This window comes from Anolis sagrei, chromosome 3 (genome assembly GCF_037176765.1).
Source record: "Anolis sagrei isolate rAnoSag1 chromosome 3, rAnoSag1.mat, whole genome shotgun sequence".
In the NCBI taxonomy this organism is placed as follows: Eukaryota; Metazoa; Chordata; class Lepidosauria; order Squamata; family Dactyloidae; genus Anolis; species Anolis sagrei.
The window spans coordinates 16,759,572-16,783,558 of NC_090023.1; the positions used below are offsets into that span (position 1 = coordinate 16,759,572).

Sequence of the window (23,987 nt, forward strand, 5' to 3'; positions counted from 1 at the left end):
TGATGCATATGTGGTAACTCCTTATCTATATGACCAGCACAGGATGGAGGAAGAGATTCTTTGTTATTTATGAGGATGTTCGCAAGGTGTGATACTGTCACCACAACAACAGGTGGGAGGTGGCCCTGAGCACAAAATTTTGCAGTTACAGCATTTCTAGCGTACCACAAATGTCAGAGTTTAGTAAAACAACACAGGCCATGAGTGCAATGTCGGCTATTGTGAAAACAGAGTTAATCAGGATATTTACAACAGAACACCAACAGAATCATAATAATTTTAGAAACACAAATGAGCTTTCAGGTTTTCACCGCTTTAATAGCTTGCTCCATGCCTTAGTACTTTTCCATCAAAAAAACTTCCTTAGGAAATTTTAGTGCCTTGTAATCTTTATGGTCCTTTTATAATAGGATAATATAAAATTGGGGGTGGGGAGTGGGGGTGGAATCTAATCCAAATGGTCTAAAATGCCCTTTAAAAGCAACTGAAAACATTGTTCATTTTATTACAGCAGAGCTTTCTTCGGAGGGCCTTTGAGAAATTGGGGGGGGGGGGGTGCAAGAAGACCTTTTCTGGTGTTTTTCCATCCCAGTTCCATCCTCTAAGGCGGGGGTGAAACCTGTCTGGAGGCATTTCTCAGGAGGGAAAGGAATCATAGAATCATAGAATCAAAGAGTTGGAAGAGACCTCATGGGCCATCCAGTCCAACCCCCTGCCAAGAAGCAGGAATATTGCATTCAAATCACCCCTGACAGATGGTCATCCAGCCTCTGTTTAAAAGCTTCCAAAGAAGGAGCTTCCACCACACTCCGGGGCAGAGAGTTCCACTGCTGAACGGCTCTCACAGTCAGGAAGTTCTTCCTCGTGTTCAGATGGAATCTCCTCTCTTGTAGTTTGAAGCCATTGTTCTGCGTCCTAGTATCCAGGGAAGCAGAAAACAAGCTTGCTCTCTCCTCCCTGTGGCTTCCTCTCACATATTTATACATGGCTATCATATCTCCTCTCAGCCTTCTCTTCTTCAGGCTAAACATGCCCAGCTCCTTAAGCCGCTCCTCATAGGGCTTGTTCTCCAGACCCTTGATCATTTTAGTCGCCCTCCTCTGGACACATTCCAGCTTGTCAATATCTCTCTTGAACTGTGGTGCCCGGAATTGGACACAATATTCCAGGTGTGGTCTAACCAAAGTGGAATAGAGGGGTAGCATGACCTCCCTAGATCTAGACACTATGCTCCTATTGATGCAGGCCAAAATCCCATTGGCTTTTTTTGCCGCCACATCACATTGTTGGCTCGTGTTCAACTTGTTGTCCACGAGGACTCCTAGATCTTTTTCACACGTACTGCTCTCGAGCCAGGCATCGTCCCCCATTCTGTATCTTTGCATTTCATTTTTCCTGCCAAAGTGGGAGGAAGAGGAGGAAAAGCAGAAAGAGAAAACTTGGAGTTGAGGGACTTGAGGGATTTGAGAGCTGGGGAGAGAAGGTGGGAAAGGAAAGTCCAAAACACCATGCTTGATGTAGATACACTCTAATTCTCTGCATTGCTGGAAATTTGGGAAGAAAAAAAATCACTGGGAAGCAGGTTCTTTACTGCTTCCTTCTTGCCCTTATTTTCACACCTCTGTCCCCACTCTGAAAAATTATCCCAGGGACCAAATTGCTTGAGCGATGATGACCCAATGCACAGGTGCTCATTCCTGCCTGATCTTGCCTTCTGCAGGTCTTTTCTCCTGAGCCTTCTTCTCCACTGGCTTCTGCCCTTTGGGTTGACTTTTGGTTGAGGAGAAGACCCTGGGGAGGAGGGGGAGCATGTAAGGGCAGGAGGAGACATCCAGGACCCATCATCCACCAGGGACTTCTCTGCCCTTCCTGCTGGACCAGAAAGGAAAGAAAGGAGGGAGGGAAAGAGAGAAAGAGAGAAAGAAGGGAGGGGAGAGGGGCGCACCTCCAGCCGGTTCCTCCTCCCCTTGAGTGCGTTAGAAAAGTCCTGAGCCAAGTTTTCTTTTCGTGGAGAGGCACCATGGCCAGGAGGACGGTAGTTCTCTGCAGCTGGATGGGATTTGTGGTTCTCCTGGCGTTTTTCTTGCTGGGAAACCTAGTGGGTGAGTAGCTTTCGCTTGGTGGAGCCCTTCCTATTTGGATTCCAGGTTGAAACAGAACTGGACTGGAGGGAGGAATTGGTTTTGGGGGACTACAGCTCCCAGTTGTCGCTTCTGAGTTGGAGGATGCTGGAGATCGGGGTCCAACCAAGCCTGGAGAAGTTCAACAGGATCCCATTTAAGTGGCTCCATGAAGACTGAACATGTTTGGGGGTCACAGGATGCAGGTGCTTCGACATTTTGCATAGTGAACATGGGATATCTGTGGCCATACAATATCAGAGTTATTAATGAACATTACGAAAAACTTCCTAACTGGTTTGTTGTTTTTCGGGCTGTAAGGCCATATTCCAGAAGCATTCTCTTCTGACGTTTCGCCTGCATCTGTGGCAGGCATCCTCATAGGTTGTGAGGTCTGTTGGAAACTAGGAATATACAGTTTGTATATCTGTGGAATGTCCAGGGTGGGAGAGAGAACTCTTGTCTGTTTGAGGTATGTTTCAATTGGCCACCTTGATTAGCATTTAATAGCCTTGCAGCTTCAAGGCTTGGCTGCTTCCTGCCTGGGGCAATCTTTCGTTGGGAGGTGATTAGCTGGCCTTGATTGCTTCTTGTCTGGAGTTCCCCTATTTTTGAGTCATGTTCTTTATTTACTGTTATTATTTTAGAGTTTTCTTTTAATACTGGCAGCTAGATTTTGATCATTTTTATGATGAAATTGTGGATTTCAATGCCTTCTCTTTGTAGTCTGACATGGTAGTTGTTAGAGTGGTCCAGCATTTCTGTGTTCTCAAATAATATGCTGTGTCCAACTTCCTAACTGTGAGAGCTGTTCAGCAGTGGAACTCTCTGCCCCGGAGCTTGGTGGAGGCTCCTTCTTTGGAGGCTTTTAAGCAAAGGCTGGATGGCCATCTGTCAGGGGTGCTTTGAATATGACTTTCCTGCTCCTTGGCAGGGGGTTGGACTGGATGGCCCATGAGGTCTCTTCCAGCTCCATAATTCTATTAATGTATGATTCTCAGAAGAAAAAACTCACAAGCCAGCAGAGGCTGCAACATTTTGCTTTTGCTTGAGCCTCCTGGGAAAGAAAGGCCTTTCCTTCACTGCCATATAAATCCAGATTATCTGCTTTGAATCGGATGATATAGCGGTGATATTAAAAGGGAAGAGAGAAGAAGTGATAGATAACCTGGGAAATGTTAAAAGCATCCCCAAAAAGTGAGACCACACAGGATTAATTGGAGCTGCCATAAAGAAATCAGGACAGTCCAAGGGTTGCGTTGTTGGAATCTTGGGGAACAGTATCATAGGATTTAACTATTCAGAAAACAGATCTTTCCATCCTATATAAGGGATTACATGTTAGTATGCCATTATATGTCACAGGTTCAAATCTGGGGAGTGGTGTGCACTCCCGCTGTCAGCCCCAGCTTCTGCCAACCTAGCAGTTCGGAAAACATGCAAATGTGAGTAGATCAGTAGGTACCGCTCTGGTGGGAAGGTAACAGCGCTCCATGCAGTTATGCTGGCCACATGACCTTGGAGGTGTCTATGGACAATGCCGGCTCTTCGGCTTAGAAATGGAAATGAGCACCAACCCCCAGAGTCGGACACGACTGGACTTAATGTCAGGGGAAAACCTTTACCTTTGCTGTTACTATGGCATATATATATATATATATATATATATGGCATAATTTGGAAATCCAAAATGCTCCAGTATCCAAAAATAGTGACCCATAAGCTTTCTGACAGTTCAGTGTACACAACGTTTGTTTCATGCCCAAAATTATTAAAAATATTGTATATTATTATCACCAGGTGTCTTGGCCCATGGTTTCATTCATTGTAGCTGTATGGATCTTAGACCACCAATACAACTACAGGTTGAGAAATTCCAAAACATCCGTGTAGGTGGCTGAATTCTGATGCCTTTGCTTTCTGACAGTTCAGTGTATACAACCTTTGTTTCATGTCCCATTAAAAAATATATATACTGTATATAATTACCCCCAAGCTAAATGTCTAAGCTATAAATAAATACATTTCTTGTCTAGACTTGGGTCCCGTCTCCAAGATATCTCATTATTGTTAGACGATCCCTCATTGTCTAAGTATGATGACCTCCCAAGTCTTGGCGGTGAATTCATAGGTGGAGCCCTATTCTTGATCTGCATGTTCTTCCACAATGAGGTCATTGGTTTCCAGGTGGAAAGCAGTCGCCATCAGGGTTGGCTTGATGTGCCTTTCTCTTGGCACGTTTCTCCCTTTCACCTTCCATTCGTGCCTCTTCAAATTCCACAGCACTGCTGGTCACAACTGACCTCCAGTTAGAACTCTCAAGGGCCAGGGCTTCCCAATTCTCCATGTCTATGCAGCAGTTTTTAAAGGTTAGCTTTAAGCCCATCTTTAAATCTCTTTTCCTGTCTACAGACATTCTCTTTTCCATTTTTGAGTTGGGATTATACTTACTGCTTTGGGACAAGGTGATCGGACATTCGGACAACATGACCAGTCCGGCAGAGTTGATGGCGTAGGAGCATCACTTCAATACTGCTGGTCTTTGCTTCTTCCAGCACACTAACATTTGTCCGCCTGCCTTCCCAAGAGATTTGCAGGATTTTTCAGAGGGAACACTGGTTGAATTGTTCCAGGAGTTGAGTGTGACGTCTGTAGACAGTCCACATTTCGCAGGCATACAACAGGGTTGAGAGGACAGTAGCTTTATAAACAAGCACCTTGGTATCCCTACGGATGTCCCGATCCTCAAACACTCTCTGCTTCATTCAGAAAAATTCTGCACTCACAGAGGTCAGGCGGTGTTATATTTCAGTGTTGAGAGGTGTTAAGAGGTGGCTGCCAAGGTAGCGGAAATGGTCAACATTTTCTAATGTTACACCATTAAGCTGTATTTCTGGCATTGGAGAGAGATTGGCTGGTGACTGCTGGAAGAGCACTTTGGTTTTCTCAGTGTTTAATGAGAGGCTGAGCTTCTTGTATGTGTCTGTGAAAGTGTTTAGAGTGGCTTGTAGGTCTACTTCTGAATGCACAGACAATGTTATCATTGGCATATTGGAGTTCTATAACAGATGTTGCTGTGACATTGATTTGGCTTTCAGTCTGCTGAGGTTAAGTCACTTGCCATCTGTCCGATAGATGATTTCCACTCTGGTGGGAAGCTTCCTATCAATAAGATCTTCATAGCGATGAAGATGGAAAATAAGGGGTAATAATATATCTCATTATATAACTATATGGAAAGCATTGCATAAAATCCCACATCCAAAGCACTTCTGGCCCCAAGCATTTTAGATAAGGAATACTCAACCTGTAATCGAACTTGAGCAACCATGGATTTTGGTATTCATGGGAATCCTGGAACCAAACCAAGGGCCATGGCTGGATGGCATCTCAAACAAGAACTATATAGACTGCAATGTTTTATTGCAATAGCAACATGTTTTGTAGAAAGCCACCTTAGACTTTCAGTCCAATTCAAATTCTTTTAAAATCCTGTACAAGGGAGAAAGAGGGAGTATCAAGAAGTGGACTCATACCCAGTTATCAAAATATTTTCTCTTTCTAGCTATAGAGGTATTGTGTTGCTTTGAGTTTCTACTTTGAGCCTGAGAAATTAAGACGTAGCTGGTGACAAGTAGGAAGTGCACCAAAATGTTGCAAAGTTTTGGCCTTCCTAACAGGAATGATCTTCCCATTTTCTAGCCTTTTTTTATGTCAAGAGCAATTGAGAAACTGCAAGTCACTTCTGGTATGAGAGAATTGGCTGTCTGCAAGGACGTTGCCCAGGGGGTGCCCAAATGTTTTGATGTTTTGCCATCCTTGTGGGAGGCTTCTCTCATGTCTCCGCATGAGGAGCTGGAGCTGACAGAGGGAGCTCATCCATACTCTCCCTGGATTCGAACCTCTGACCTGTCGGTCTTCAGTCCTGCTGGCACAAGGGCTCAACCCATTGGGCCACTGGGGGCTCTAGCCTGATTTTCTAGCCTGAAATCACTGATTGCCTCCCTTGGGTACAGTACTCGAAATAACATCAATTAACTTTAATGTTGGGTGCAGCTTTGCAATATATATAGTATGAGGAGGCCCTTTTCTCGGTTCCGCCTTCTTCTCAGATGCGTTTGGCGGGAACGAGAGACAGGGCCTTCTCAGTGGTGGCCCCTTGGCTGTGGAACGCCTTTCCCAGGGATATTAGATCGGGCCCCTCCCATGGAACGACTGGACAATGTGATTGAATAATGATTTCAGTAAGGAGATACTAAGGATATATGTTTTTATTGTTTTTATTGATTTTATATGAATTTATATTTTATATGCTAATGTTTTAAAGTATTTTTATGTTGTTGGGGGCATTGAATTGTGCCAAATATAAACCACCCTGAGTTGCCTTCGGGCTGAGAAGGGTGGTATAAAAGTACGGTGAATAAATAAATAAATAAAGTTTTGCAAAACTAGGAGTGATGTTTTGACCTTTCTAATGAGGTCCTGTTGCCATTTTTTGGCATTCCTGCAGGGTCTTAACAGCATAAAACTGGCCCTCAAGTAGTCTTAAGGATATTTTGTATTTTAAAAGACTGTGGGAATCTCCTAAGCCTGCTGATACTTCCTTTCTCTGTGGTCCCATTTCATCTTTGTTCCTGTTGGTTATGCTTACCACCTGAACGGAATATTAGAGGAAGTTGGGGAAATGATGTGTCAGTGTGGTGTAGTGGCTTAACTGTTAAACTTTCTCGGAGACCAAGGTTTGAATCCTCCTTTGCCATGAAAACCCAATGAATGGTATATTTAGGCTACCTATGTAGAATAAACAGCCATAAGATAACATAGGCACAAGAAGGTGTGAAAAAAGATGGAGAGTATCAGCATTTCGCCTAACTCCAGTTCATCTTGTCTCAAATCCCTTTTACACTGCTCTATATCCCAGGATCTGATCCCAGATCCTGGAATATAGAAATATATCCCAAATTAACTGGCAGTGGAGACTCATATAATCCAGTTCAAAGCAGATCACCTGGGACAAGATCCTGGGATATAAGGACAGCATAGAAGGGGCCTCAGACTGAAATGAAACGTTACAAAAACTTTTGCAAAATGCGGAATAATAATAATAGTAATAATAGCAATTTATTTGTACTCCACTACCATCTCCCCAAGGGACTCGGTGAGGCTTACATGAGGCCAAGCCCACAATACATCAATAAACAAAAGCAATAATAATAATCAATACAAAGCAGTTAAAATAACTCAAAAACAAAAGAATACACAATAAACAATAGACAATAACAATATCAACATACAGCATTTAAAAACCTATGGCCAGGCCAGATGTAATAATTCAAATTTAAAATCAGAAAGTGCTGGGCATAAACAAGGTAAGGCAAATTAGAATAGGGTTTTCAGAGAAAGATAAGGGCGCACAGACAATCCTAATATATCAGTAGGAATATATCTGTAGCTCTTTCAGGGCCCTTCCACACTGCCCTATATCCCAGAATATCAAGGCAGAAAATCCCACAATATCTGCTTTGAACTGGATTATTTGAGTCCACACTCAGATAATGTAGGATTCCCTGCCTTGATATTCTGGGATATAGGGCTGTATGGAAGGGCCCTTGGATAACTCTGCAAGCAGGCAGCTGATAATAATAAAACTTTTTATTTATATTCTGCCCTCTCTCCCCAATGGGACTCGCTTAAAGACACAGAGCAATGGATTCAAGCTACAGGAACAGCCACCTAAACATTAAGAAGAACTTCATGATGGTGAGAGCTTTTTGGTAGTAGAATACCTTGGTCTTTGAGTATAGTACTTTTTCTGGAGATTTTTTAGACAGAGGTTGCATGGCCATCTGTTGGGAGTGTGTTTGTGTTATGAATAACTTTCCCACACTTGAAAAGAATATCCCATCCTCGTTGCCATGAATAACTTTCAATAACTTTAAAGCATAGGTTCTTTTTATTGCAATTTCCAGTTTGAGAGGGTACATCACACTGGAAACATTTAGACAGAGAATAACATTAGGCATACAGGCATACAGATTCTATGCAACTACATTGGATTTACAATTACATGGCTAACAAAGAAACAAAGGGGAGTTACATTTTCACTCAGCATGTACACACATTCATCCTCAAGAATCCAAGTATTAATATATCCTCTTCTCCCTCCTTGGAGAAGCACCTGTTAGGCCAGACCCTGCTTTCCTGCAGCCTGCCAATGCATAGTTCCAAAACTTCCATAATGCCAAAACTTCAAAATATATCCTTTCCCTAAGTGCAATGCCAAAAACCAGATTTCTGTTTTCCATACAGCAGAACCTGTCTCGCTGCACAAAATCTAAGACTCCAAAAGTGCGCTTTTCCCTCTTCCCTTGAGAAAGAAGCCCCAAAGTGACCAGACTGCTCCCTTGCAGATCTGCCACTCTCCAAATACACCATCTCTCTCCTTCCCATGGAGCAGAGCATGGCGGGTGTACCAGACTCCTCAGGTCTGTCACAATTTGAGAATTATTAGATTGAGTCTTTCATAGGAATATCCTGCTGATGTAGTCCCAAAGTTGTAAATTAATGATAGACACCTTCCACCCTGGTTCCATCTCAGTTTCCGGGCCAAATGTTGATTCTTCTTGATTTGTATTGATCTTATGTTGACTTCCTTCTTAACATTGTAATCATATCTGTTATCACTGTCCTAGTTTACTTTTCAGTTCTTATTAGCAACTTTTAATTACAGTCCAGCAAGCAGGTAGTTAGTCTTTGCAGGCCTTGGTCTTTTACTGGTGTTTCCAAAATTATTAACTCCATTCATACATCCTTCCATTCTTCCATCCACATATCATTTTAAATCCACCCTGACCAAAAGTCAGATTCCTTAGCTCAGATGGATTACCTCTCACCACCCCACTTGGCTTTGAAAGCAGAAAACACCTTGTGCTAAGAAGTCCTGCCTGATTCTTCTCTTTCCCACCACCATACCATAGGCACAATTTGCCAAAAAGCCTAGGAACTTACTCCTCAGTATCAATAATAATATTGGAGTGCAAACAATCAATTGGATCACAAGCCAATCATGCTATCCAATTCTGTTATGATTTGACAATGTGTGCAGACCAACAGAAGATTAGTACTTTGTATATTCAAAAAAAGAGCAACACAAGTAGAAGAAATGTGAAACTTAAGTTTTACTCTTGTTCAGCAGAGTTCATTAATTAAACAGCAACTTCAATACAAACTTTCTAGCAGTAATACAGTCACAGTTCCACTGGAGTATCAAACTCTTGTATGGTCCTTGCATTTAGTTCATGCAATACTTTTCATCAGAAAATGTCTTCTCCCAATCTTCATTTCTTGTTCATGGAGACGAGCACAGAAGACAAACTAGCCTGTGTTAACTAGGCGGCAAGCCAGGAGTGTATGGTGAGTAAGCCGAGAGGCAAACATTCAGTAAGCCCAAAAACATATAACAAACTCTCCTCAGTTATACCCCTTAGGGAATGGCCCAAAACTTGTTGACTTTAATTACCCAATTACTGAGCCTGTGGATTGTAATTAACTAAGGTGAGTCTTTTTCTTTTAACACACACACGGTAGTGATCCCACATGAACTTAACCATATAACTCAATAAATTCCACTTAGTGATCTCCCATGATCTCAGAACCACTCCTCCTCAATAACAGTCAAGGCCACAGTTATCTCCAAGTTTCCCTCCCAGAAAGCCACCACCACCAACAACAAGGAGGGGGTGGACCTCAACATAGAGACAGACTCAAATATTTTTCCAGTAAAGACTTTATTAAGTTTCCCACCACACACAATCCACCAGTCTTGAGCTGTAAACCCGTACAATTAATGTAGTATGAACCAACAAGACAGTGGATCATAATTTGTACCATTCAGAACAATGTCTATTATTTTCAAATATCTATTAAATCCAGGAGGCATGCCAAATATGAGGGGAGCTCTAGCTAGAAAATATGACTGCAGATCCTGGGAGATATAGTTTTAAAATAGAGAACTTTTCCAGGGTCAGCTTGAGAATCTGGGGACCTGCTGGTAGTTGGAGCAGGTAAGTAATTGGACTAGGAGATGGAGATGTACGAAGCCATATTTAGAGCCACATTACTCACTGCTATAGCAATGGAACGTTCCGATCTTCCTTTGACACATTTTGTTGAGGTGACGCTTTTCTGCCGCTCAGAGAAAAACAGGAAGGTCTGTGCTTAGGACGGGACATTGCATAACCTGTCCGATTCACTAAGGAGAACCAATCTGTCAAACCAGAACGGCTGCGTTCTGTTCTTGCTAGCGCTGACACACAAAGGGAGCAATTTGGAAATGCTTTTGCTATGTTGGTCACGGAGAACAAAAGAGGTGGACAGTGAAAAGGGAGTTGCTTTTATTCCTCTTCTTCGGCAGGTCAGCAATGTCATGTTTTGCCATTTCTCCAGGCAAAACACTCTTTCCAGGAACAATTGGAACACCTAGTTTTGTAATTATTGTGATTTATTGTATTTATGTTCTTCCTTTTCACCAAAAGTGAACCTAAAAAGAAGCTCATTGTAGAACTGAATCAAAATGCAGTTTAAAAGAAAAACAACTATGAAGGCATAATTAAATATTTACTTTGTGCTGCTGGTTTTCCCATGGCATACGTTTAACTATGAGTTCATATACACTGTGGAATTCATATATTGTCATTTGACATCCTTTCAAATGACAAAACTTAGTTATGGAATCCTGAGAGCTGCAGTTTGGTGAGGCATTAGCACTCTTTGGTAGAAAAGGCAAAAGACCTTGTAAATCTACAACTTCAAACTACAGGAAATGAGATTCCATCTGAACATTAGGAAGAACTTCCTGACTGTGAGAGCTGTTCAGCAGTGGAACTCTCTGCCCCGTAGTGTGGTGGAGGCTCTTTCTTTGGATTCTTTTAAGCAGAGGCTGGATGGCCATCTGTCGGGGGTGCTTTGAATGCAATTTTCCTGCTTCTTGGCAGGGGGTTGGGCTGGATGGCCCACAAGGTCTCTTCCAACTCTAGGATTCTATAACTCTTATCATTTCATTTCATTAAGCCATGGCAGTTAAAATGGTGTCAAGCTGCATTCATTCTACATTGTAGATCCACCCAGTTTTAAAGACACAAATAAAGTTTACTTTAAATTGCTAATTCCATTCATTGTCTGGAATCCAATGAAATCCATGATATCACTATTAAGTCAACATGTGACCTGAAGACACATACACAGCAAGAAAGCTAGTGGACCGCCAAAGTTGACAGGTGAGGCCATGTATTTACATTTTGGATGATGAGCAAGCAGATAAGACCCCAATAGTTTGCCTGATATCATTGCATCCTATCATGCTGTTCGGTGAATAGCCTTGGGAGTTTTTAAGTGCTGACATTTCTCTCCTGGTTGTTGCCACTTTGTAGGCTGGTGTGTGAAATCAGTTCATAAATCGACTGGAACGTCCAACATCTTTCCAAATGTGCGAAGGCAACTTCTTGCAGAAATGAGAGCTGAGAACATCCGGGATTATCTCCGGTAAGTTTAGTTTATTTATTTATTTACTTACCATATTTATATACCGCCTTTCTCAGCCCGAAGTCGACTCAAGGCGGTTTGCAATCAGCATAATTCAATGCCCCCAACAACATAAAATATAGTTAAAACATTAACATATAGTATAAACTATATAAAAACAATAAAAGCAATAAAAACAATAAAGCACAAGTCCTCTGCGTCTCATTACTAAAATCATTTTCCAGTCACATCGTCCAATCGTTCTGTGGATCTAAATTAGCTGTTACACTGCATCTGCGAATGCTTGCTCAAAGAGCCAGGTTTTAACTCCTTTTCAAAATGTTAGGAGGGAGGGGGCTGATCTGATATCTCTAGGGAGGGCTTTCCATAGCTGAGGGGCCACTGCTGAGAAGGCTCTGTCTCCTGTTCCCGGCAGTTGCATCGGCGAGGGAGGTGGGACCGAGAGCAGGGCCTCCCCAGATGATCTTAGTTGGCAACCAAGAGTTACATTTAGGAGTAGATACGATATTATGCTGGGGAAAATGGAAGGAAAAAGGAAGAGGGGCTGACCAAGGGCAAGATGGATGGATGACATCCTTGAAGTGACTTGCTTGACTCTGAAGGAGCTGGGAGTGGTGACAGCTGACAGGGAGCTCTGGCATAGGCTGGTCCATGAGGTCATGAAGAGTCATAAACGACTGAACGAATGAACAACAACAAATAATATTTAAAGATTCATGTGGAATGGGGATGAAAGAAGAACTTCCCAAAACCCTCAATGAGGAAATATTTCTCGAGATCCTTTCTTCCCCCCAATTCTCAAAGAGATGTGAGGGATTACTCTCACACACTGCATCCTAGACGCATCTATTTCTAGTCTTCCATTGAAGAGGAGAGCCAAACCAGGGTCATGGAAGGCTATAGCTTCCACAAATCTCTCTGTTTGGCTCATCCCTTTCTTGTTGTCATGTGGGCAGGTTGTGGAGAATTGAGTTAGGATGGAGGAAGGCTCAACTCCTTGCTTGGCTTTCCTCTGGATATCCCAAGAGGGGCAGGTGTGTGTGAGGATATGGTCTTCCTGATCATTGCTTCTCCTTCACCTCATACTGATGTAGAATAGGGTAGAGTAGATTGGGAACATTGAGACAGGATGACTGAAGGCTATAGTCTATAGGCTATATTTCTTCCACCCCACCTCCTGATGTCACATGGTGTATGGGCAGTGGGGAGCAATCTCAGGATTGTCAAAAACTACAAACTCCAATATCTTTCCTGGGGTTCCCTTACTCCCCCTACTGCCAGTTGCTACTAATTGAGTGTTGTTTATTTGTTCAGTTGTTTCCAACTCTTCATGACCTCATGGACCAGCCCACGGTAGAGCTCCCTATCAGCTGTGGCACCTCCAGCGCTTTCAAGGTCAAGCCAGTCACTTCAAGGATAACCTCTATCCATTTTGCCCTTGGTCGGCCCCTCTTCCTTTTTCCTTCCATTTCTCCCAGCATCATTATCTTCTTCTAGCTTTCCTTCTCATTATGTGGCCAAAGTACTTCCTCTTTGCCTTTAATACACTTCCCGACAATGAGCAGTCGGGCTTTATTTCCTGGAGAATGGACTGGTTTGATCTTCTTGCTGTCCAAGGCACTCTCAACATTTTCCTTTAACACAACAGTTGAAAAACATCTATCTTCCTTCGGTCAGCCTTCCTTACGGTCCAACTCTCGCATCCATAGGTTACTACGGGTAATACCAATTCTTTAACTATGCGGATCTTCATTGCCAGTGTGATGTTTCTACTTTTCACTATTTTATCAAGATTAGTCATTGCTCTCCTCCCAAGAAGTAAATGTCTTCTGATTTTCTGGCTGCAGTCTGTGTCTGCAGTAATATCCGTGGCTAGAAATGCAAAATCTGTCAGAGTATTCACGTTTGCCAGTGGAAGGATTGCTAGATCAGCAGACACTGTATGCGAAATAAGGACTCTGCAGTCTTTCAGTTACAAAAGAAAACCAAGTTTTACTAAGTACATCAAACACACGTCTTAGCACAGCGAGCTACAAACAGGAACTAGTGGAAAATGAAAAATTCTCTGCACACCTGCTTATTTCTCTTCACTCTGGCTGAGACGGTTGACTCCTTTCTGTTCCCAGCCAGAACATGCATTATCTCATTTCTTTCAAGGTTACTTAATCACAGCCTCATGAACACTCTGCACAGCAATTCTTAACACACAGTAGACTCCATCTTGGAATTACATAGAAACACATTTGAAAACACATACATAACTAAATTAATCCTGACAAAATCTGTCACTGTCTCCACATTTTGCCAGTTATCAATCAACCTGGTTGCCATCATCTTGGTTTTTTTTAATGTTTAACTGCAACCCAGCTTTTGCACTTTCTTCTTTCACCTTGGTTAGAAGGCTCCTCAGCTCCTCCTCACTTTCAGCCATTAAACTGCTATCATCTGCATATCTAAGGTTGTTAATATTTCTTCCAGTAATTTTAACTCCAGCCTTGGATTCTTCAAGCCCTGCACTAATTCTACTAATTGGGTAGAAAAGGACAAAAGTGATGAGAGATGCTTTCTCCCCCCTGTAAGAACTCTTTGAAAGCTGCACAGTTTTGAAGATGCTTCTGGAGTAGGGAGAAAATTGAATAAATTATGTGTTCTCCTGTGCAGGAATGAATATATTTATAAGATCACAGTCCTACCACAAAGACACAATTCAGGGAGAAGATATTGACCGAGAATTTATTTCAGAATTGCTTTGTGTAAATAAATTATGGCCCATGAGGTCTCTTCCAACTCCTTGATTCTATGATTCTATTATTCTAATTATATGTTGATTGTGCTACAGAACTCTTGTGTGGAATGGCAAGCTTTTTCAACCTAATGCACTATGGCATAGGCAACTGAATGTACACATTGACATGCACAGTAAGACCATGTGCACAGCTTTGTTCTTGCAATCTTCAACTGAATGTGTATGTTCCATGCTATCCCCAAATCATAGAATCATTGAGCTGCAAGAGACCTCAAAGACCGTCCAGTCCAACCCCATTCTGTTCTGCAGGAACATAAATCAAAGTCTTGACAGATGGCTATCCAGTCTGTATTGAAAAATATTTAGAGAAGTAGACCACTGTTCTTCAAGGCAGCAGCATATTCTACTGCCAAACAGCTCCTACCACTAGGAAGTTCTTCCTCATATTAAGATGGAATCTCTTTTCCTGCAATTTGAACCCATTCCTTCATGCCATAGTCCCTGGAGCAGTAGCAAATACATTTGCTCCCTCCTTAAAATAACATTATTTCAAATGTTTAAAGACAGCAATCATTGGGCTTTACAGGCCAATGGAGACTCCTCTTTAGACATCAGAAGAGATGTAAGACCAAGAACAAGCCACGAGAGTCACAACAAAGACACACCCAGAGGAAAAGTGTTCTTGTCATACATCAAGGGAATCCCTGACCTCATAGGGAAGCTGAGAAGGAATCACAGCATACTATCTCTAGACCCACTAAGAAAATCCAACAAATGCTACATTCAGCTAAGGACAAGAGGGATCTTCTCAGCTCTTCAGGAGTCTACCATATACCATGCAGCTGTGGACAAGTCTGCATAGGAGCCACCAAACACATGATTGCCCTGACACGAATCATGGAACATGAAATGGGCTGCAGACTACTTCAACCAGAGAAGTCAGCCATAGCAGAGCACCTGATGAACCAACCTGGATGAAGCATATTATTTGAGAACATGGAAATGTTGAACCACTCTAATAACTACCATGTCGGACTACACAGAGAAGCCACTGAAATCCACAAGCATGTGGACAATTTCAACAGAAAGGAAGAAACCATGAAAATGAACAAAATCTGGCTGCCAATACTAAAAAACTCTAAAATTACAACAGTAAATAAAAAACAAAACTCGAACACATGGAAACTCCAGACAGGAAACAATCAGGAACACCTAATCATCTCTCAACAAGGAAATTTCCCAGGCAGTAACAAGCCACACCTAAAAACTGTCAGGCCATCAAATGCTTAATCAAGGTGGCCAATGGAGACATTCACACTTTGCTCCAACAGACAAGAGTTCTTTCTCCCACCTTCCACAGATATATAAACCCAATTTCCCAGTTTCCAACAAACCTCACAACCTCTGAGGATGTTTGCTCAGATGCAGGTGAAATGTCAGAAGAGAATGCTTCTATAACATGGCCATACAGCCCGAAAAACCTACAACCCACAGGTATCATGTCCCCTCTTAACCTTTTGTTCCTCAAGATAAACATACCCAGCTCCTTAAGTTGCTCCTCACAGGGATTGGCTTTGAGACCTTTGGAACTGATTAGCCCTCTAGATGCTTTTGTTCCTTATTTTCAGAGTTCATCACTTAATCATTGAATCAACCAGTCTGCTTTGGAATGAGCCCGGGTGGAGTCATGTGCTAAAGACTTTGAGAACGGAAATTCTATTCTCCTGATTGGAACACTGTTAAGTCTCACAAAAGAACCACAAATCTTCTTGCTCAAATATTAACCAAGTTGAAAAACAGATCTAAATGAACTCAAAGGAACTTGGTACTGGTGAGGCAATGGTGAATGAATCCCCCTTCCTTTCTGGCAATGGCTGTTTACTTTACCTGTTTGCTGTTATACAGAACAGTAAAACTGTATGGACTGCACAGTCAAAGCTGAGAAAAGTTACAATTTTGGACTAAGGTAAAGGTTTTCCCCTGACATTAAGTCCAGTCATGTCTGATCCTGGGGTGTGGTGCTCATCTCCATTTCTAAGCCGAAGAGTCGGTGTTGTCCATAGACATCTCCAAGGTCATGTGGCCGGCATGACTGCATGGAACGCCGTTACCTTCCTGCCGGAGTGGTACCTATTGATCTACTCACATTTGCATGTTTTCGAACTGCTAGGTTGGCAGAAGCTGGGGCTGACAGCGGAAGCTCATGCCGCTCCCCGGAATCGAACCTGCAACCTTTCAATCAACAAGCTCAGCAGATCAGTATTTTAACCCACTGCACCACCGGGACTGGATTTTGGACTGGATCATGTAAAAAAAAGCTATTGGTTCTTTAATGTATGGTGTCATTTAATTAATTCATAACTTCATTCTGTGCTAAACTGGATATTTTGCCATTAAATGCTATCCGATCTTGGAAGCTAAGCAAAGCAAAGTTTATTGATTAGTCCATTGACCGTATCAACATTAAAAACTAAGCATATTTAGGCCTGGTTAGTAGTTAGATGGAGGACTAACAAGGAGTAACTAGTGCTGTAAGCTCTATTTCAGAAGAAAAGAACGGCAAAACCATCTCTGAGTGTTCCTTGCCTAAGAAAACCCTACAAAACACTAGAAGTCCCCACATATTGACAGGTGAATTGATGATACATATCCAAGTGGCAATGATTCTAATCTGTGTTAGGGGAAGGGCATCTTCCTCTATTTCCTATAGAGCAGTGGTTCCCAAGAACTAAAATATGATCTGTGGCCTCACCGTCACTACACCGTTGCAGTGAGAGCAACTGCTCTTGCAAAACCCTCTTATAGTGCCAAGGCAAGAGGGATGTCGGGAGGGGAGGGGCTGACTACCGAAAGGCATGACAACAAGCCTCCTGACTGCTGCTTATCCTCGTCCTCCTCCCTCTCCCTGAGCAGAGCCATTCCATGTGGTGCCTGGAAGCAGGGGCACCTTGGTGTCTTCATTTTTAGGCCTTTTCCAGGAGTTATTTGGGGGTACTGATTCAGAATATTGCATTGGATAGACCACATAAGCCCTAGTTTCAGTGGTCCGCAAGAACGAAAATATGGTCTGTGAGCTCACCATTACTACACTGTTGTCTCGAAACTACTTGGCAATGAGAGTGATTGGTCTTGTGAAACCCTCTCATAGTGCCAAGGCAACAGGAATGTTGGGAGGGGAGAGATTACTACTACCACATCAACTCTAGATTATTAAATATGTATGGTTTTCTGTGGGTGAGCAGATGGCGACTACTGGATGGCATATGTTCTTATCAGAAACTGAAGCTGATGTGGTTTATCCAATGCAGTTTTCTGAATCAGCACCCCAAAATAACCAAACCAAACCTAAAGTTGACCAAAAACTGATTTGTAACTCTTTTGGTATTAATGTTGGAGGGTGGTCCCTGGTCAAAGTGGTCCCTAGTCAAAAGAAGGTTGGGAACCCCTGTTATAGAGAAACAAATAGAACAAGCATGAGTCTGATTATAAATCAAGCTCTGCACTACCTTGTTTTTGGCTTGTTTTCTGTTTTATTTTCCCAAGTAAAATAAAATCTCATTTTTTAAAAATCGAAGAAAACATTTATGTACTATCTAATACTTCACGAATGAAAACCAGGACATATGTGGCCAAACAACATCAGAATGTGATCAATATATGTGTGGGTGTGCCTTCATGTTTCCTTCCAACTTATGGTGACCTCGTGAATTTCATAGGGCTTTCTTAGGCAAGAAATATCCAGAGGTGTTTTGTCAGTTCTATCCTCTGAAATATAGGACACAGCACCTGGTAATTATTATTATTATTAGAAACACAACAAGATTAGTACACAGCAAACAAGGTCACTATGCTGGCTGTTATATTGGATCACACTTCAGACACTTCCCAAGTGTCTAGAACTGTGTGATGTATCAGCAAATAATGCGTGCAGATCCCAGTAGGGTGGCCTCTTGCAGCTGACAGATGGTAATTTTGTCAGTACCAATTGTGTTTAAGTGCAGACCAAGGTCTTTAGGCACTGCACCCAGTGTGCCGAGCACCACTGGGACTACTTTGACTGGCTTGTGTCAGAGTCTTTGCAGTTCAATCTTTAAATTCTCGTATCGTGCCAGCTTTTCCAGTTGTTTCTCTTCAATCCTGCCAAGAAGCAGGACAATCACGTTCAAAGCATCCCCAACAGATGGAGAATCAGAGCAGTTTACAATTTAAAGCATGACCACATACTTTAAAATATACAAATATGCAAACATTAAAATAGAATTAAACGTAACAGTATTAAAATTCACAGTTAAAACCCATTTACTGGCCATCTCCCATCCAGATACTGTTCAGGACTAACCCTGCTTAGCTTCCATGGTCAGACAGGAATTTGTGTGCCTTCTTTGTTTACCTGGTCCTTTCTGTGCTTCTTTTAGTGCTTTCACCAGGCTCCCCCATGTAGCAGGAACAGAACAGAACCTTCACCTGGCAAGACAGATACAAGCTCAGTGGAAGGACTTTGGCTTGGATACAGCCAAGCTAGTTCATTATGATGTCCTACTTTCCTACCCGAATCAAAGCACCCCCAACTATGTTGCCATTATTGATGAACAAGGAAATGAGGTAAAGAAGAGGGCAGAATGTTCCGTCCACTGTATGTGAGCCTAACAAAGACAGAGAGCTGGGAAGAATTGTGTTTCAGACATGACTAGGAGGAAAAGAATGTTTAGATCTTACAAAGAAATTGGAAGATCATCAAACCTGAATAGCTGGGTTGTTATACAAATATGACATGCTAGGTGCGCAATGGTTAGAAACCTGGTTGGGGACATGGGAGATCTAGGCTTGCATTTCTCCCAAGCCATGAGGTTCACTAGGAGATTTTGGATTATATACACTCAAACTGGTCTACCTCCTAGGATTGTTGAGATTATAAAACACGGAGGAGGAGAGCAATCAAAAGATGGGTTGTTGTAGGTTTTTCCGGGCTATATGGCCATGTTCTGGAGGCAATTTTTCTCCTGACGTTTCGCCTGCATCTCCCCGGAGGGACTCAGGGCGGATTCCAAACACAGAAGGCAAATATTCAATGCCCGAATACGACAACAATACATCTGTACTAACAAAATTTAACAACCCAACACATAAACACAAATCATAACTTAACTAAAATTAAATAAAAAACGTAGCCTATTATAACAGGCATAAGACAAAACATCGAACAGAAGCAACCATTTCCCAGTACCTTGGGGCAAATAGATTGATCACTGTTCAAGACATCTATTGAGCTGGTGTGGTGAACAGGGCACAGATATGGATGATAGCTATTAATCAGGTGTAATGGCAGTATTACCAACTCCTCCTCCTCCTCCTCCTCATAAGCCAGTGAGCAAAGGTACATCTTCAGCTGTTTCTTGAAAGTGGGGAGGGGGCCATCTTAAACTCCTTAGGAATGGAGTTCCAGAGGTGGGGGGCAGCCACAGAAAAGGCCCTTTCTCTCATTCCCACCAGCCATGCTTGGGACGGGGGTGGGACCGAGAGAAGGGCCTCCTCCGATGACCAGAGTGTCAGATTTGGTCTATAGTGGGCGATGCGGTTTGTCAAATAGTCTTATTAAAGTTGTTGCTATGTGACTTCAAGTCATTTCCAACTTACAGCAATCCTAAGGTGAATCTATTATGGGGTTTATTAGTAAGCTTTGTTTAGAGCAGGATTTCCTTTGCCATTTATAAAGATGAGATAGTGTGTGACCTGCTTTTGGAAATTCTAAGGGTGCATCTACTTTAGAAGTAATTTACTGTAGTTCGAAATGAACTTAACTGCCATGGCTCAATTCTATGGATTCATGGGAGTTGTAGTTTTGCAAGGCCTTTGGCCTTCTCTGCCAAAGTGTGCTGGTGCCTTACTGAACTAAAACTCCCAGGATTCCATAACATTGAGACATGACAACCAAAGTGGTGTCAAGCTGCATTTATTCTCTGGCGTGGATGAACCATAGGAGACAAATGTTTTCTGAAACTCTGCCAATGTTTTGACTGTATGTTACAAACCACTTCATTGATCTGTGTTTATTTCTACTCTTCCAAACAGATTTTCAAGACATCACTTTCTGAGCCTCCTCCTCCAGGATATGAAAATGTCTCTGGAGTCCTACCTCCTTATAATGCTTATTCGGCACAAGGCACACCTGTGGTAAGGGCTGTAGAAGCAGAATTGCACAATGATGTTATTCAAGGACAAGGTGTGGAAAGGCATTGACGTGCGGATAGATTTTTAAAAATCCTAAGATAGATCAGACCAAAGATCCACATGACTATGCGCTCTGCCTCCAACAGTGGACAGTCAATGTATTGTCGGAGGCACTGCCAGGCCATCAAATGCTAATCAAGGTGGTCAGTTGAAACATTCGCACCTAGCTCCGAACAGACAAGAGTTCTTTGTCCCACACTGATCATTCCACAGATATATAAACCCGCTTTCCTAGTTCCAACAGACCTCACTACCTCTGAGGTTGCTTGCCATAAATGCAGGTGAAACGTCAGGAGAGAATGCCTCTAGAACATGGCCATATAGCCCGGAAAAACCTACAACAACCCAGTGGACAGTCAATTCCCAAAGAAAATTCCCAAGCAAACCAACAGAATCTATGTTGCATTGTTTGGTGGTGGCTGGGATATTCTGCAAATGGTAATCCAAAAGTTATAAAATTTCCAAGCACTGGTTCATTCTGAACGTCACTACATTTGGATAGGAAAGTGTCATGTAAATATTATCAATGATTCCTAATACATTGATTTGCTATAAACTTGTTTGCAGATTCTTAAAGTCGGTATCTGTCCTTTCGCTACTGGAAACAGATGACAAGATGGCATTTCATTCATTCAAAAACAAAAACAGATTGTAGTAGCAACGGAATATTATTTTAAACCTGGCAACAGTATAATAGTCCTCCCTTGCATCTTGTTGCAAGCTTCCACTCATGGCAGGGAGCTAGCTAAAAGTGCAACTAAAAATTAATGAAGGCTGACATTGCTTTCAATGCATTGCCTCAATGCTATTCTGGGAGTTGTAGTTTTAGCTTTCCCTGCCAAAAATTGTTGGTGCTTCACCAAGCTACCAATCCGATGATACTTTTGCCATGTTGCTTGTAGCAGATTTAAAGACCATATGAGTTTGCAATCTCATCAAATGCATTTTTCTTTGTTTCTGCCCCTGAAAAAGGCAGATCTGGTGTACGCAAATTATGCCCGCACTGAAGATTTTTTCAAACTAGAGCGGCAGATGGGAATCAACTGTACAGGAAAGATTGTCATTGCCCGATATGGGAAAGTATTCAGAGGAAACAAAGTAAGTTGTTAATTTTTTAAACATTATAATTGCTTTACCCACCCAGTTGAGTAGGTGCCTTCAAAGTCATTGGGGATGTTGAATTTCTGACAGGTTTTTTTTTTTACTCCAAACTTTACGGAGCTCCATATAACAAACATTATCTGGAATCTTATAACCTAGTCCTTAATATAACTTTACATATGCAAGAAGTTCACCCTATTTGTGAGTTAACTTTTGTGGATTTGATTATTCATAGGTCTATGCATAGGTTTAGGCCCTCGGGTGGCACAGCAGGTTAAACCACTGAGCTGCTGAACTTGCTGACCAAAAGGTCAGTGGTCCAAATCCAGGGAGTGGCATGAGCTCCCACTGTTAGCCCCAACTTCTGCCAACCTAGCAGTTCGAAAACATGCACATATGAGTAGATCAGTAGGTACCGCTTCGGCGGGAAGGTAATGGCACTCCATGCAGTCATGCTAACCGCATGACCTTGGAGGTGTCTATGGACAATGACGGCTCTTTCGTTTAGAAATGGAGATGAGCAGCACCCCCCAGAGTCAGACACAACTAGATTTTATGTCAAGGGAAACCTTTACCTCTACCTTACCGAGGCTATCTAAGAGCTATCCCATAATAGTTCCCATATTTCTTGAGGGTTCCAGGTTGAGGGATGTTGTAATGTGCCCTATATGGGGGAGAGTCTGGTCAAAAGATAATTACAGCAAGAACAACACAGGTATGTAAACCCTTGATGATTTCTTTGGAGAAGAGACCAAATAACTTGAAGGTGAGTCACAAAAGTTATGTAGGGTTCAGGACTTATTCTGTTTACAAAAAATACATGAAAATCTGCATCTTCAAATGTTTGTATGTCTCTGCACTGGGAAATCATGGGATTTTTTATCTGGGTTCGTTCCTGGGTTTTTGATATTTGTTCCTGCTTGGCCAGTTCCTAAAAAGAAAGTGACAGTTGAGTAGAATGTGAAAATTTTGTTTGTGTGCCAGAAACTTCATGAAATGTGTGGAGGGCACATTTTTTTCTGGCCAGGACAAAGTTGTGGTCCCCTAGTCAACGTTGTACATCTTTTCACAATAAGAGCAATCAGAAACAGGTATAACCCAGGAACAACACCCTGTAGCTTATACAGGCCCTGCAGCTTATATAACCCAGGAACTGAACTTTTACAGTGATTTGCATGTTTGCAACTTAAGTTGTTTTTTTTTAAAAAAAAACTGCCAAATTGTCCAACGGAAGTCCACAGTGGCCATCTTGGGGGCTGCAAAATTGCATTACAAAGCAGCAAAAGTGAGCGATGAAGGCAGAAATCCTGGACCAACAAAAAATCTGGACATCTTCTCAGGTCCTGGTTTTATTTTATTTTTATTTTTTGCCCCTGACTAAAGCGTGTGATTTAGCGCTGTCTGGAACTGCCCTGAGATGCATCTTTAGACTAGTACTTGAGCTATGCTTTTCTTCAGAGCATTCAAAACTTAGTATGCACATTTTTAATTTTAACCAAATGCTGCATGGGGACCATGTGATGTAAAAATAAAATCCAAGGCATTGATTGGCAAATTGGTTGGCAGAAGAGTGTCTAAAATTAAACTCAAGTGTTTTGGCTGTGGAAAGGATGTGTTCATCAACAAAGCCTTAAATTAATAGCTTTTCCCTTCTGGAAGCAAGCAGCTCTATTCAACATGCAGTGGCAGGAATATAAGGTGCTGTTTACTCATTCTTGGGTTATGATGATGAGACGCTTTTTGAAAACTGCTTCTTAATGTTTGACTGCTTTGTAGGTTAAAAATGCCATGTTAGCAGGAGCTAAAGGGATTATCCTTTACTCAGACCCTGCGGATTACTGCTCTCCCGGAGTCAAGCCTTACCCAGGTGGGTGGAATCTTCCCGGAGGAGGAGTTCAACGAGGGAACGTGTTAAACCTCAACGGGGCAGGAGATCCTCTGACTCCAGGCTATCCTGCCAAAGGTGGGTGAGTAGGGTTGGCAGTTTCAGAATCATTCCAGGCCCTGAGGTTTCCAATAATCCCCAGTCTGCAGGGCACTAGGGATTCTGGAAGTTGTAGGGTGCATCAAAACTGTACAATTCATACATTAATTGTCATGGCTCAGTGCTATGGAGTCCTGGGATGTGTATGGTCTCCAGGAGTTTTGGACTTCAGCTTCCAGAATTCCTTACAATTCTCAAGTCCAAAAGACTTGATGGACCAAAGGTTGGGAACCACTGATTTATGAGGATATCAATATAGGAAGAGGTT

The 23,987-nt window shown here is 42.2% G+C and overlaps 1 protein-coding gene across 4 annotated transcripts in view; it reads left to right on the forward strand.

Annotated features, from left to right (window-relative positions):
* Positions 1 to 1,969: 1,969 nt before the first annotated feature.
* Positions 1,970 to 23,987, forward strand: part of NAALAD2 (N-acetylated alpha-linked acidic dipeptidase 2) — a 41,841-nt gene continuing 19,823 nt past the window's right edge. Inside the window, exons 1-6 of one of the 4 annotated variants that reach the window (XM_067466514.1) lie at positions 1,970 to 2,102; positions 11,549 to 11,660; positions 18,822 to 19,008; positions 20,476 to 20,577; positions 21,607 to 21,732; positions 23,512 to 23,698. In XM_067466514.1, coding sequence (XP_067322615.1) covers positions 2,021 to 2,102; positions 11,549 to 11,660; positions 18,822 to 19,008; positions 20,476 to 20,577; positions 21,607 to 21,732; positions 23,512 to 23,698 — 796 coding nt within the window. In that variant the 5' untranslated portion in view covers positions 1,970 to 2,020. Of the gene's footprint in view, positions 2,103 to 11,548; positions 11,661 to 18,821; positions 19,009 to 20,475; positions 20,578 to 21,606; positions 21,733 to 23,511; positions 23,699 to 23,987 lie in introns of those variants that run through there. The other 3 variants (XM_067466515.1, XM_067466516.1, XM_067466517.1) reach the window with 3 other exon arrangements.